General features: G+C 46.7%; 1 protein-coding gene across 1 annotated transcript in view; it reads right to left on the bottom strand.

Annotated features, from left to right (window-relative positions):
- The window catches only part of UST (uronyl 2-sulfotransferase), a 281,628-nt gene that overhangs the window by 101,085 nt on the left and 165,765 nt on the right, over positions 1-14,778 (bottom strand). The window contains exon 4 of the mRNA XM_040965430.1: positions 2,988-3,067. Coding sequence (XP_040821364.1) covers positions 2,988-3,067 — 80 coding nt within the window. The remainder of the gene's footprint in view (positions 1-2,987; positions 3,068-14,778) is intronic.

Genomic DNA, 14,778 nt, shown 5'->3' with positions numbered 1-14,778 from the left:
GCAGCTCCACTTCCAATCCAGCTCTCTGTTTATGGACTGGGAAGGCAGCAGAGGATGGCCCAAGTGTTTGGGTATCAACACCCACATGAAAGACTCAGAGGGAACTCCTGACTTGACATTGGCTCAGCTCTGGCTATTGTGGCAATTTGAGGAGTGAAGTAGCAGTTGGAAGACCTCTGTCTCCCCTACTCTCTTTAATGATGCCTTTCAAATATAAATAAAAATTTATATCTATGTATGTATTTTATGCAAAGGAAAGCTCCGTAAAGAAGGCAAGAGCCTCAGACACCGCTTTGCACAGCTAATCACCTCCCTGTCCAGACTTCTGTCAGTAGTTACGGCGTAGACTCCTGATGAGAAGCTTAACAGTCTCCCAATGCCAAGTACAGAAACCACCTTGTAAAGCATGTGAGAGCCCCCTGAGCCCCGTGTAGCATCCTTCAGCCATCTCAGAGATGGGGGCTCTGTGGGGCCACAGCTGGCTGCCTGTTACATGTTCCTCCCGCAGGGCCATTTCCTGAGGAAAGGTAAAGCTTTCCACATCATGTGAGTATCATAGCCTTGTTGGTCATCTTACCACTTCATGCACGCAGCTTCAGAGCAGGACCAACCCCGACCGCGGCCCTGGAATGTGGGGTGGCCAGGGGGCAGGAGAAGGCGCTAACTCTGCCCTGTTTTAGGAACAAAGCTGGCCAGGCCAGTCCCTACGCACTCCAGCTGCAAACCCTCTGCACTCTCCACTGGGACCACAAGCACCCTCTAGGCTGCAACTCCGCACTGCCTTCAGCTCCCCTCCAGGTCCCCCAGCAGTACGAGCTGGTTTCTGCCCTGGCTGCCTGTTCATGAGACTAAAGCTGACCCATTCTCCAGTCCTATCTGGACTTGGTTCTCTGCACTGTGGAGGTTCCCGCCACTACCTCTAGGGGGAGCCCTGAGACTCCTTTATGATCTCCTCTGAAGGTGAATTTAAGATTCCCAGAGGCATGGGGCCAGGTTCTGTGTCCACAGCGGGAGTCCTAGCTCTCCTGTCGCATAGAGAAGACAGAGGGTACTCTGTAAACAAGCGCTGAGTGGAGGAGAGCAGGGAGAAACAGAACCTGCCCTGCTGCGGTGCTGTTCCTGACTTAGAAAACACACAGGGCTAACAGAGCCTGGAGTCCAGCTGTGGACCTCTGAGTCTGCACCTCCTCCTTCTCCCTGAGGCCTTTCCTCCATGTATTTGCCCCTAATGATGCAGGGATGGGCAGGATCTGTCCCTTGCTTTACAGATGGGAACCCAGCAAAGCGTCAGCATAAGGAAGCAGAGTGACCTGTTCGGCATCACAGTCCTGCCAGCCAGGCCAGCCAGCCTTGTGGTCGGCAGATGTGGTATCTTCTAGAAGGCGCTGATCAATGCCTTTGAAAATGAAGGCTATCAAGATGAAATTTTTGAACGTGATGGTAGAGACCATGATAAAATACAGCCACTTCACTCTGTCCTATTGATCCCATTCAGATACATCGGTTCTGGCTCCTCATTAGAGTTGGCAATGTCCTGAGATAATTGTAACAGTTTGCTGCTTTGCAGCTTATTTGGTTCTAAGCGGTTGACCTTTTGAAGCAGGAAGTGTTAAGAGGGAAGTCTAAGGATGTCAGAGGTGACACAGCAGGAAGCTCACTGGAACTCAGTCTTAAAACACAAACCCAAGATAGCAGAGTCCACCTTATCTGAGGACGCCATGAGACACCTTCATTCCTGGCCTTCTGGCAAGGCACGTGATACACCCTGGCCCTCCAGGAAGCAGCCATATGATAAACCTGGCTGGACGCAGCCCTGGCCCCACGACTGTGGATAACACACAGGTGCCCTCTGCAGCTGCCAGGCCCTCTGGCTATCTGGCATGTAGAGGGCACTGGGGGGAGGCCCGCTGTTACAGATGAGTCAGCAGCTCCTCTTTGTTCACCCACCTGCCAGCTGAGGCTCACTGCTCTTGGTTTGGACAGGACCTGCTCCACAAGGGTGAAGTCCTGGCTCACAGCGATATTCAGCCAGCTGGGCGGTCAGGTGGCCCAAAGTGAATGCCCAGGGTGCAGCTCTAGCTTTCTGCCAGAGCCAGATTCCCTGGTGCCTGGTCCTCAGGCGCTATCAGGTGAGCACTAACCAGCAGGTGCCTGCTGGCTGGGGCCAGGTGTCCTGGGGCTCCCACGTGCACCTACAAAGCACTGAACACATAGCACTGGCTGGAGAGGGAGGTCAGGGCTTCCCCAGCAGGTCAGCAGATCTGCTCCTGGAACCTGTGATCTGTCAGCCAACGGACACCAACTACAAGCAGTCAGGGCCAGATGGGAGCTCGGGAATCAAAACAGTATCCGTTTAGGAGTGAGGCATAGTGGCAGAAAATCTACGCTTAACGCATCGCTGGGCAAGAGAATGCCAACTTGAAGCTGGAAATTTTAGGAAATTGAACCCCCGAAAACCTCACATTTGAAGGTTTGCATCCTTGCTAGAAGGCCACAGCCACTGATGATAAAAACAGAATTCTAGAAAAGCTCACACATGTGAAACTAGGGGAGTATTACAAAGGCAGACAGAACGGCTCGCACAGGCTCTTAAGAGCCTACAAAACAGGTCAAGTCAGTCCCAGACTTCTGTGCAACTTCCATCTGTACAAAAATGTGCACTACTTATATGAAAACACCCTCTCTCAACTGACCCATTTCCATTTAAAGCCCGATTTTCTTAAAATAAAAAAAAAAGATTGTTAAATTCAATGGCTTCCAAATAAAAATAATTCCAAGTCTTGCTAAGGTAATAGAATAGAGGAGATTTTCTCAACCCATGTTTCAAATGTTGATCCCTCTGCAGCAAAAAAGAATGGGTTAAAAGTGTCCTTTTAAGGGAAAGGGCAGTGTACTACCTGGCAAATAAAGGTGGATGACAAAAGTACACTGTTCATTGAAGGGAGATGTCAGAACAAAAGAACCATGAAACTCAAAAAAGGTCTTACCTTGAGAAGTTGAGGAAATGAACATGTCGAGTGAATAAATAGGGCTGTTCGGCCGTACTGATATTTTTAATCAGTTCCATCTATTAAAAAAAAAGTACACAATTAGCATATATAAGAGCTAATTTCCCAAACAATGTTCAACTTAAGGTTATGCATTCAACTCCTTTCCCTTTGCCCTACTCATTACCACTGGAACAGGACCAAACAGCTGTGCTCTGTGTAACATCCATGGCCACATGGGGTTCCTTCCTGGATAAAATAGCACTACCCACACTCCGGGCACTGTATCTAATTCAGTTGATTGCAACCATGAAAACAGTGTAACCAACTAAGTTTTTTCTACAGGAGAAACCAGGGGTCGGCCATACCGATGTACAAGCAAGATCTCTTCTCACAGTAAGAAAGGACACAAAGACGTCTTCGTCTTATAGCCCCACAAAGATAGGAATGGGATACTCAGAAATCCTTGGAACCAGTGTGGCAGGTCTGAAACGTGCGGATAACACAGGCAGCCGCTCCTCATTTTTCTCTTCTGATTAGAAAAAAAAAAAAATTGTCAGGACACTACTTCATGAGCAGGACTCAGATCTTGAGGTTTATTCCTGCCAGCAGGTCCTCAGGGCACAGGGGGTGAGGCAGTGGTATTCTTCAGCTGCCAAGTTCGATCTACAAGAACCACCAGAGACGATGTGGTGGGGACATCTCCATTGATTAAACACAAATGACAAGCTTATACCTGGAAGGGGAGGGACGGAGGGCATCTCCTGATAGTCCCCTTGTCCCAGCGACACTCTAACTGGCTAGAAGGCACGTCTATTCCCCCAGACCCTCAAGTCATGTCAGAGGTCGCATTCTGCATACAGGTCTGGAGGCTGTGCCTTAGATCACGAGCAGGTAATCTGTGAGCCACACCCACCAGGTAGCAGGAAGAGACCCGGCGATGATCTCCCACACTCAGAACCCGAAACTTCTTGATGTTTTTGTGGGTGATCATCTGAAATATTTATTTGTGGCTATTAGTAAGACAAAAAGCTCTTTATATTCGTACAAACTTGTTGGTATGTCTTCTGGAGCATGGCATAATAGGGAAAACCGTTAGTAAAATCCATTAGAAATTCCAGGTATACTTAGGCCTCCCTCACCTCTCGAATTTCACTTCCCCCAGGTTTTCTAATCGGCCCATCAATAGGAACACGCTGCAGAGTCTTTCAAACAAAAAGCACAGTAAAGATGAGCTTTTCTGAAGCGCGTCAGAAGTGTGGCATTTTGTAGTTCAGGAAACAGCTCAAGTTGAAAACCGGAAACAAAGCCAGCTGCTCACACGTGACCCACAATGGCACCAACTCCAATAAACAGACACCTGGATCCCCAGGTTTGAGCAGATATGCCAGGCACCTGGGTCTGCCCTGTAGCCAGATGTCCTACATGGGAGCTAAAGAGGCCTAATCCATATTTGTTCAATGAATTAGCTGCAACTAATACACACTTTATATAGATTTATACTCCAGGAGCTTGGCACCTAAGCCTTTTAATTAGGTATGTGCGCTCACAATTGTTGTTGGAAGAAATGAAAATGAATTTTCAATGTGGATGACTTGCGGCTCATAAACCAGGTGTTTCTGGTGGCCAGTGGCAGGCACGGGTGAGTGATGGTGTGGCTGTCTCCACGCCTGAGCATAAAAGGAAATTGGATCCTGTGATTTCCCTGCTTATGTTTTATGTACTCCGCCCCCTTGCATGTGCTGGTTTGGGCGCAGTAACCCTTTCCGCCTGGTTGTACTGGTGATTTTTGCTGGATGTACCAACAGAATTACTGATGTGGAAGTATAACCAGACATTAGATCTCTGAGAACAAATGGTTAGAAAAACGACTCTTGACTAGGTCCATGTTTACTATAAAATTATTTTCCATGCAGATGTTTCTCTGCACACATGAGTCCAACAAGGAAGCCCCCTAAAACTGTCCAAGAAAGCTGGAAGAACACATCAGAGGGAACCAATGCTCCCCCGCCACATATTCAAGATTACACGACATTCGCCAGTTACAATGTGTTAAATTTAATGGAAGAACAGTAATGGTTAGATGTTGAGAACAATGTCATAAGAATCATAAAGCTGTCTTTGTCTCGGAGAGACGGAATGATGGTGACAGTGCACATAATTCATTCTAGATGTATCTTTAGACAAAGAAGTGCTAATGTTCATGCTTATTGTATTAGTATGGCAAACAAAGAGTATGCTTCCGTTCTTACGCGGTTCTGTCATTGCACACATGGCACATCCTACAAGCCCAGGGTTAAGGCACCGTGTTCAAGGTGCTGGTCAATTTTCACAAACACTAAAACTTTCCTCCTGAATTACTATTGAGCTTGGATGCCATCTGACTGTCCCCTGCAGCTGCCATTGGCCCTCCCTCTCTCCTATTTCCATGGGTAGCTACAAAGCAGCAATAGCACCCGCTGAGCCCAGTTCTGCATTCCCTGGCACCCACAGGACACTCCCGGCCTTTATCCTGATGCTGCTGCATGGATCTAGGTGTCAATCATTGATGAAGCAAGGGAGCAAACACACAAACAAGGTGGGTGAGAGACACAAGAAGGAGACAAGGCCAAGTGTCCCACAGCACCTCCCATCGGCCACGGGGAGAGGCACACTCAGTCCTCACTGTCCTCACTCTTGACCCAGCTCGGTGCTCCCCGCATGGTCCAGGGGGTTCTCCCAGAATCCCATCTTCACTCAGTTGGCGACTCCCTCAGCTGGCTCTCAAATTGGATTGGCCAGGAAATGACAGCCCTCCTTGTAGCTTCCTCAAAACAAGTTCAAGTCCAGGCTCAACCTTCCTTTCTTTGAATGCTCTTCCACTTTTCTCAGCATGTCCAAATCCTAACGTCTCTTTCCATCTGGAAAAGCTGCCAGCCTCTTCCAAGTAGCCTTCCTGGATCTCCTCCTTCATTCAGCATCCACTGCTTTCCAGCCCTGGTTCAGGCAACGTACTGCTCCTGGCTGTGGCTACAGATGGAACACATCGGGTTCCTGTTCTCAGAAAGCTCAGAGGCCACTACAATCACATGACAACTCCATGAGACAGAGGAAAATGGAAGGCAACCATAGATAGGGATACTTCCCCAAAGTGACGTTTGTAAGTGTTCTCAAAGGGTCCCCAGGTGTTAACCACCCAAGAAAGGGACTGGTGTTGCAGAGAGCGACTGGTAGACACAAAGAACAAACCACAAAGTGACAAGGTTATTAAGAAACTGCAGCAGCTGGCATTGTGGCACAGAGAGTAAAGCTGGTGCCTGCAATGCCAAGCATCCCATATGGGCGCTGGTTCCTGTCTCAGCTGCTCCACTTCTGATCCAGTTCCCTGCTAGAGGCCTAGGAAAAGCAGTGAATGATGATCCAAGTGCTTGGGGCCCTGCTACCTATGAGTACCTTGAAAAGTCTCCTGGCTTTAGGATTCAGCCTGGCCCAGCACTGACACTGTGTCCATCTGGGGAGTGAACCAACACATGGAAGATCTCTCTGTAACTCTGCTTTTCAAAATAAGTAAGTTAATCTTTCTGAGACTATAAACAAGCAAAGAGAAAGAAACTTCAGGAGTGCAGTGTGCTAGGGGTTTGGTGTGGAATCAGCCAGGCAGGAGGCGAGGTGAGGGAATTGGGGGCATTGCCAGGCATTTGAGGACTTTTTGACATTCATCCTGTGAGCAATGGAGAACCAGAAAAGCTTTTGCTTTATTTGTTTCAGATCTGAGGTCCGAGTGTAAAATCTGCAGGAGATGGATAAGGGCTAGGGACAAAAAGCTCAGCGAGGAACACTGGGCAGTAACAAGAAGAAAAAACAAAGACGGGGGCTCGCTCCCCAGTGCCAGGCCTGGACATCAGCCTCACTCATTAGAAATGTGAATTTTCTTGTCATTCCCAGGCTCTGGCAGCAGGACTCAGTAATCTGTGTTGTACCCCACCCTGCAGGAGATGCTGAGGCAAGGAGGAGTGAGGCCCACTGAGTGGAGTCAACTGGAGCGAAGAAAGATGCAGAAGCTGGGAGAGTGGTGAGAAGGCAGAACCGCCTGAGTCTCACACCACCCAGCAGAGGGCAGCAAGGAGACGTGGGGGCCAGAGAACTTCACTCCCCAATCTCTGGCCAGGATTCCATGGCCACACTGGCATCAGTTTCTGGGAAGCTGTGCTTGCTCTCTGACCTCCCAAGCCCCAGGGGTGAGGATTTCTCAGACCACGTCTCCCTGGCCAGCTGCCCTGGAGGTCATGTGTGAGCTTGGAACTTGGCTTTGGTTACCTTTGAACCTGGAGGGCTTGACATGACCCTGAGAAAGTCCAGCCTAGGAACCCATACAGAATGGACGCCTCCCAGATACCGGACAATGAAACTCTCTCCTTTCAGAAAGACTTCCAGGGAGCCACAGCATGGACAGTTATTAACCAGTTAACCATGGACAGTTAACCCTATCACTTGGGGAGTGAATTCAGTTTTTCTAGGACAGCTTGTTATCCTGGGATAACAACAGAGCTACGGGGCATACCATGACAGTCCCTAAGACACAGCAACACCAAACAAGCCTCCCATCTCCATTTCCCAAGTGTTTCCTGGGGCTCCACTGCACCAAGAAGCTCTCCGTACACCTGCTGCTGAGCCTGCATCCTGAAAAGGACCCACGGAGTGAATGCTATTGTCTGTACCTCTCAGGTCAGTACACTAAGGCACAGGCTCCTTTCGGTATAGCCAAGACTCAAATCCAAGTCTACTGGATCCCCAAACCCTGCACTTCATGGTCTACAAGCAGGAGGAAGAAATGGACAAAGGCAGTAACCCTGGCAACAAAGCAAGATTTATGGAACATAAATTTTCTCCCTCTCCTGTGATATCCTAAAAAAACTGAAATCACTGATGAGTGGAAAGGCATTAACACACAGTAAGAAAAGAAAAGGCATTTAAACACCAGAGGAAATAGCTTTATTTTGAAGTTCTTTAATGGGAAAAGAGGTGACTTCCTAAAAGCACTGGAATGAGTTTGAAATACTTTTTAAAAAGTATATGTGTGTATATATATATATATATATATATATATATATATATATATCACTAAAGTCATAAAAAATAAAGGAAATTTGTCCTGTGATAGGAAGAAGTCAGCTGCTTGTGCATCTGAGTGTGAGAGAATCAAGGTTACAAAAGAAGAAAGGCAGGCATCAAACAGAATTGCTAATGCAGAGCTAAGGCAGGAAGTAGCTTCTGTGTTTTGCTTTCAGGTCTGCAGGCTAGGATGGGAGAGCAGAACTTCCCTGCCTGCAGCTCTATGCATGGAGTTAGAGACCCTGCTTGCAGCACTAGGGCCCCAAGTCCACCCAAGGAGTCTCAAGAGATGGGAGGTCTATCCTTTTGCAGAAACACCTTAAGTGGAAGAAAAGACGAGTTTTTAATTCATCTGAGCAACCCAAGGTATAGCACAGTGAAGTCTCTGACTGTAATCTTAGAGGCTGAGAGGATGGCTGGAGGTTCCTGGTGCTCTTCCCTCTTCCTGGGACGTGGGGAAGCCAGCCATCCTCCCACTTTGCACCCAAGGCAGGAGTGTAACACACCTGCAATGAAAACGAAATCCACCAGGGGGAGCAATGACCTGACCTGGGCAAGGAGGCAGGCTCCCAACTTCAGAGAAAACCACTTACAGCCAAAACTGGAAGGAGAAATATTTTATTATTTCAGGCCTTGTTGCTTCTTGCTTTTTGCTTCCTTCTCTTTGCATCATGCTTGTGTTAGCAGACTCAGTTTTCATCAACAAGGCAAGGCCTTGTAGCAGAGCTTGGAGGGCACAAGAATGAGGCTGAACTGTTGGGTTGAGGCCCAGGGCGGGCGGAGCTCCTGTGGCCAGTGGCCCTGTCCCTGCTGGTAAAGTCAGGCAAACTCCGAAAGTCACTATAGATACTTCCTAGCAAGGTGAGACTTCTCAGCTTCCAAGATGCCCAGCACCTCCAGAGCTGCAGGCTGCACAGCCCAGGGAGACTCCTGGGGGAATGAGGACTTTCACTTGTTCAGCAGAGGAGCCCTTGTTGGTCAAGGGGAACTTCCTATGGCTGGAGTCTCTCCCTCGGGATACACAGGGGTCAACGCCCTCAGAGACGCAGGTGCCTGGGCTCTGCCGTCACAGGTCAGTGATCCTGAGTGAGGCATTTTGAAGGTGCTGCATAGGCAGCTGTGATGGCCACTGTAGGCAAGGGCTGGCTTTCCAACATTATTTATGCTTATTTACTGGAAAGGCAGAGAGAGAAGGAGAGAGAGAGAAAGGGAAGCTTCCATTCACTGTTGGTTCATTCTCCAAATGCCTGCAACAATTAGGGCTGAGCCAGGTAAAGCTAGAAACCAGGAATTCCATTGAGGTCTCCCACATGGGTGAAGGGAACCAAGTCCTTGGCCATCGCCTGCTGCCCCTTAGCAGGATGCTAACTGGGATTGGGCATGGTGCTGGCACAGCACCCACCACAGGCACTGGGATAGTGCACATGTGTTCCCCAAGCCTTGACTTAAGAGCTGTGCCCAACACCCACTCAAGCGGCATTTTAAACACTGCTCTCAGGCTGTCCATTACAATAAAACTCCAAATCCCAAGCCTCCAGGACCTCAGTTTACTTTCGTGGCTTTGTCTACCACATTCCTCTTGATTTATGCTCCATATTATTCAATTTTCTGAAAAACTGACTTTGTCCTATAACACAGGCAGCCAGTACTTTCCTAATAAGATTCCTTAAAAAATCAGAGGCACACTAGGCCCTGGCAAGAGAACTCAATGACTAAATCCTCACCTTGTAAGCACCAAGATCCCACGTGGGCACTGGTTCACACCCGAGCTGCTCCACTTCCCATCCATCTCCCTGCTTGTGGCCTGGGAAAGCAGTGGAGGGCAGCCCAAAGCCTTGGGACCCTGTACTCATGTGGGAGACCCAGAGGAAACTTCTAGCTCCTGATCAGCTCAGTTCCAGCCATTGTGTCTATTTGGGGAGCAATCCAGTAGATAGAAGACCTTTTTCTCTGCCTCTCCTTATTTCTAAAGCTGATCTGCCTTTCTAATAAAAATAAATCTTTTTTAAAAAATCAGGTGCACATTAAAAACATTTTTTAAGTGGTATGCTGTCTGATATTCAGCATCGAGCATTCTGAGTAGGTCCTCAATCCAAATTCACCAACATGAATGGAGACAATGGAGAAATCAGTTTCAAACACAAATGAGTGAACCTTCCCAATGAAACACAGACCAGATGACCAGACTGTAGGGAGGTCTAGACCTTATCCAGAAGGAGAGTGATTTCTTTGGGTGGCAGTGTTAATTCTCACATGTTTGTGGTCACAGTTCAAACTTGGAGATTGTGGTGAGAGCAATGGGAGAGTTAAGTTTGAACCACAGACTACGGGTCGGCTCTGCTTTTGACTGAGTGCCTAAAGTGATCTGGAGCTCTTGGGCATGGACCAGTCATCCTCTCCACCTCGTGAATGCTTCTCAAGACTCAGATGACTCAAGTAGCTGTGGAGCACAGTCAGAGAAGAGGGAACATCTGGAGTGAAACAGGAGCCTTTGCCTGTCCAACTGATGGAAGGAAGGCTGACCAGGCCAACATGTTCCAAACTGCGAGCTGGGAAATCTTTACACTCAGAAGGAGTCTCAGGACCAAGAAAGCCTGGGAAAACTCAGTTCAACAGATCCTTCAATTTTGGTTTCCATGGGCAGCATCTTTAAAATGTCAATCATTGCACTGGGTGACCAAGCAAGCAGCATCCCCCCTCACCCCCTTCATGGAACCATGATGTTTCCTTGTTTTCATTGTCAGTGAGGTCTGGAATCTGCAAGAACATCATTGGGGAAATGTTGGTCAGGGCTTCTTACCACTGGGTGCATCATAGAAGCTCTTGTGGTGCCTCATTGGGGAAAAAAAGCTTCCTGGACCTCAAGCCAGGACAATGAAACATCTCACAAGAGTGACTTCTGTATTCTGCAGGACCTGAGATCTAGTGGCACGGACACTGTATTACCTTTGGGAAATGATTGCATCTAGCTGTCTTCACAGTGTCATCCACAAAATAGAGAATCATGTACATTGTCTACATGTCGTTATATGTTTAGGTCCAAAAGAATTAAATGAAGTCATGAAATTAGAAAAAGCACGTGCAGAAAGTGTTATTTCCAATTTATTATCTGCAGTAGGTTCAATATAAATGCAAATAATAAATTATTTGCCTCCTCACTCTCTTAAGCTCATATGCTGAGACATTCTGCTCTCCACCAACAAGAACAAAACACTTGTAGTCTTGTGTTTGGGATACGTTTGTGGAGGGCAGTTCGACCTCTACTGTACTTGGAGCAGATTTCTGAAAGACAATGTCATACCATTAGCCAAGATGTTACGTTTTTCTGACAGTTGCATTTCATGTATTCAGGGGGGGAGTCCTTTATCTTTCAAACTGTATACAATTTCCATTTTCCCAAGAGATTGTTAAGCCAGCCAGGAAACTTCAATCTGGTTTTAGAGCCTAAATAGGAATGATGTCACCAAGGGTACATCGGAGAGCTTCTGTAGCAGCCCAACATTTGGCCAGCAGCAGTCCCGTACGCTTTCTGTGGAGCACAGCGGCCTGAAAATACCCACTTCAAAGGTGTCTCCACTTCCAAGGAAGCAGATGTGATGGGAGTTTTACAGGCACTCAACAGTTGGTGTCTTCACGCTCCTTTTCCTTTTTAAATAATCCTTTCAATGTCTTGTTCCATTAGACAGATTTTATGATGCAGTGCTGAGTGTGCATGTATGTGTGTGTTTGGGTGTGTGCGTACATGTGTGCGTAATGACAACTACCCTCCAGGCAGAGGTACATGTGTGAATTTGACTACAGACCAGAGTGGTACCTCTGTGTATGGATGAAATGGTAGGAACAATTCCAGTCTTATATAAATGGAGAGCATTCCATCCCTCTTGGGTTACCACTTCCACGGGAGGACATAAAACTAAGAGAGCGGTTGGGGTGGAATAGGGTGTGGGACAGACTGGATTACTGCTACACTTACTGGCAAACCAGAGTAGGGGGTGGGCCTGGTGGGGGTTATTGCGGGTGGCTCCAACTAGGCTGCAGCTCCCACTGGTTTTTGTGAGGGCCAAGTATGTGCTGGGCAGAAACAGGCTGGACTGCAACACCCATTGGTTCCAGTGGAAGTTGGGAGTGAAAACAGAAACAACCCAGCAATTACAACCACCAGCTGATTGGGGCGATGGACGGTGCCAGGCCCTGTACTTGTTAGCACATACAAGAATCTGGTTTGAGAACACCTCAGACAAAGTTTGTTTGGAGATCTTCCTACTCTAAATGCTGGACTCAGAACCCTAACCAAGAAAAGAGAGAAGACAGAACAAAAACAAGTCAACCAACCATCTCCACTACGATGGACTAAGTCAATCAGTGGATTTTTCAAAGACCTCATAGTGCTTGGAGTGGCAAGATTGGCAGCGATTCATAACTGTTGAAATATCAAAACCACTTGAGCAAGAATCTCAGAGCATGCACTACATCTGGGACCTGGGGAGGGTGGGAAATTGGGTGGGCCTTCTCCCTTAATACCCTCCTTTAAACATGAAGGAAACAATATGGAAAAAATACTAGTCTTATCCACTTTCCCGTAGCCCTTGAACCTTTTTACCCTAATTAACTATGTAAAGATTGTCAAAATAAAAAAATAAATAAGGAAAAAAAACAAATAAATGAAAATAGACAATAAACAGAAGGATACAGCTTTATTAAAAAAATAAATAAATGGAGAGCATTCCAAAGTTGGTTTGTGAAGTCAGGAGTTTGGAACTCAGAACACTTATGTTTTCATAGAAGAAACTCTACAGAGAGGCCAGAATATGGGCTAGCCCACTTAGTTTAACTCACATTGCACCTGAAACACAATTGTGATCAGATTTAGTGAATAGTGTGTCCATGGGACCAAGTACTTACGATTCTACTGTTTTCAAGTGGCCAACACTGATTACAACAACTTCAACTAGTCTCCTGAATCACTTCCCTGTTAGTCCTCAAATCAATGACCAGGAAGAGGAGTTATTCGTATCACACATCAGTTCTGACATGTATTAAGTTAAACTCTTTTTTTCCCCTAATCTGGTTTTAGGCACTTCAGAAATTGAGTAAAAGTGCAAAACCTTGGCTGGACCACTTCAAGTTGGGTCTTGCCCTGTCACCTTCCGGGTGCTCTGTCTGCACTCTAACACTAAGCTGGCTGCAGAGAGCAGACACCACTGTCACCATGTTTATTGCCACACTGAAATGGTTTTTGTTGTTTCTACCTTATCTTGCCTGTCTGCTGTAGGTTTTTACTACTTGGCCTTCTAATTTCATATGACTCTGCAGTCACTAAGTCACAAAAACATTTAGGGCCACAGTGATCCCAGAAATGGCAGCAGCAGATTCCACTGGAAGCTATACAAATAGACCACAGCCATGGCAAGGCTGGGAAGAACCTTAAAGGCCTGTCTTGTCTGTTCTCTGGCTTCCGGGCAAGTCAACCATTCCAAAGAGATGAGAGCTAACCTCTATTTTGGAGAAGGATGACTTTGCCTTTTAACTCTCTGAGTCCAACAACAGAATGACATCATTAGTAAATGATGGTGAATTTTTAATCCCCAAATGTTCCATTGCCAAACTCAATTACATGTCACTTTCTCGTGTTGGCTCCTCAAGGAAAACAAAAGAGGGTTAATCTGTGTAGGATCCCTGGCACTTGTAACAGATTTTCTGTTCCTTCTTCTATCCAGGACAATCTCTGGGCTGCTTGTCTTGTCGTTCTCTGTAGTGCTTGCCCCCTCAACAGGAATGAAACCTCAAAACACTAGCCCATGTATGTGTTTTACTGGTGTGTGAGAACTGAGTATGGTAACATGCATGGGAATATTTAAGTATAATCTGAGAACCAGGCACTAGGATTTTGACTTGAAGGAAAGCCAACTAAGAATCACAATGAAATAGACCTTCTTTTTTATAGTTGCTTTCTTTTAGGTAGTTTAAAGGACATCATTAGCGTAAGCATATTAGCTCTTCAACCAAGGGAGGAAGCCAAAGAGAATCAATCTCTAATACTTATTTATAAAATGTGTGTGTGTGTGTGTGTGTGTGTGTGTGTGTTTTCCCTAAGGAACCCACATCATGGGACTATGAGCTGCCAAGTTCAAGAGTTTTTTTCTTTTTCTTTTTTTTTTTTTCTGCTGCAGGCATTTGGCCTCGTAGCTTCATCCCATTTCCCAGATGTGAATAGCTTGCATCACATTTCTCAGGGCCTGGGCTGGATATCTGGCACTTCTCTAGCATTTGATAATGCACACCTTGGGAAGCAACAAGTGACGCCTCAAATAGTCGGGTTCCTGACACACACACAGAAATCTTGAATTTAGTTGATGGCTCCTGGATTTAGTTCAGTCCAGCTCTAACCTTCACAGGCACCACAGAGTAGATTAACAGATGGGAGCTCTCTATTTCTCTCTCAAATAAGCAAATAAACTTGTTATTTAGAAATGCTTTGATGTGGGTTTTCAAAGGAACGGGTATTTGGATCTCTATAACATGCTGGCTAGTTACAGCAAGTACTATTGGCTGTTATTCTGATACATTTTCTAACATTTATTTATTTGAGACACAGAGTGACAGTAAGCTGTGGGGTGAGAGAGAAGGAGCGATCTTCTATCCACTGGTTTACTCCTCAAATGTTCACAATGGCTGGGGCAGGGCCAGGCTGAATTCAGGA

The sequence above is a fragment of the Ochotona curzoniae genome, unplaced genomic scaffold (genome assembly GCF_017591425.1).
Source record: "Ochotona curzoniae isolate NIBS_2020 unplaced genomic scaffold, NIBS_Ocur_1.0 scaffold_3890, whole genome shotgun sequence".
Classification (NCBI taxonomy): domain Eukaryota; kingdom Metazoa; phylum Chordata; class Mammalia; order Lagomorpha; family Ochotonidae; genus Ochotona; species Ochotona curzoniae.
Note: the sequence above shows the minus strand (reverse complement) of the source record. Positions and strands in the feature narration are given on the sequence as shown.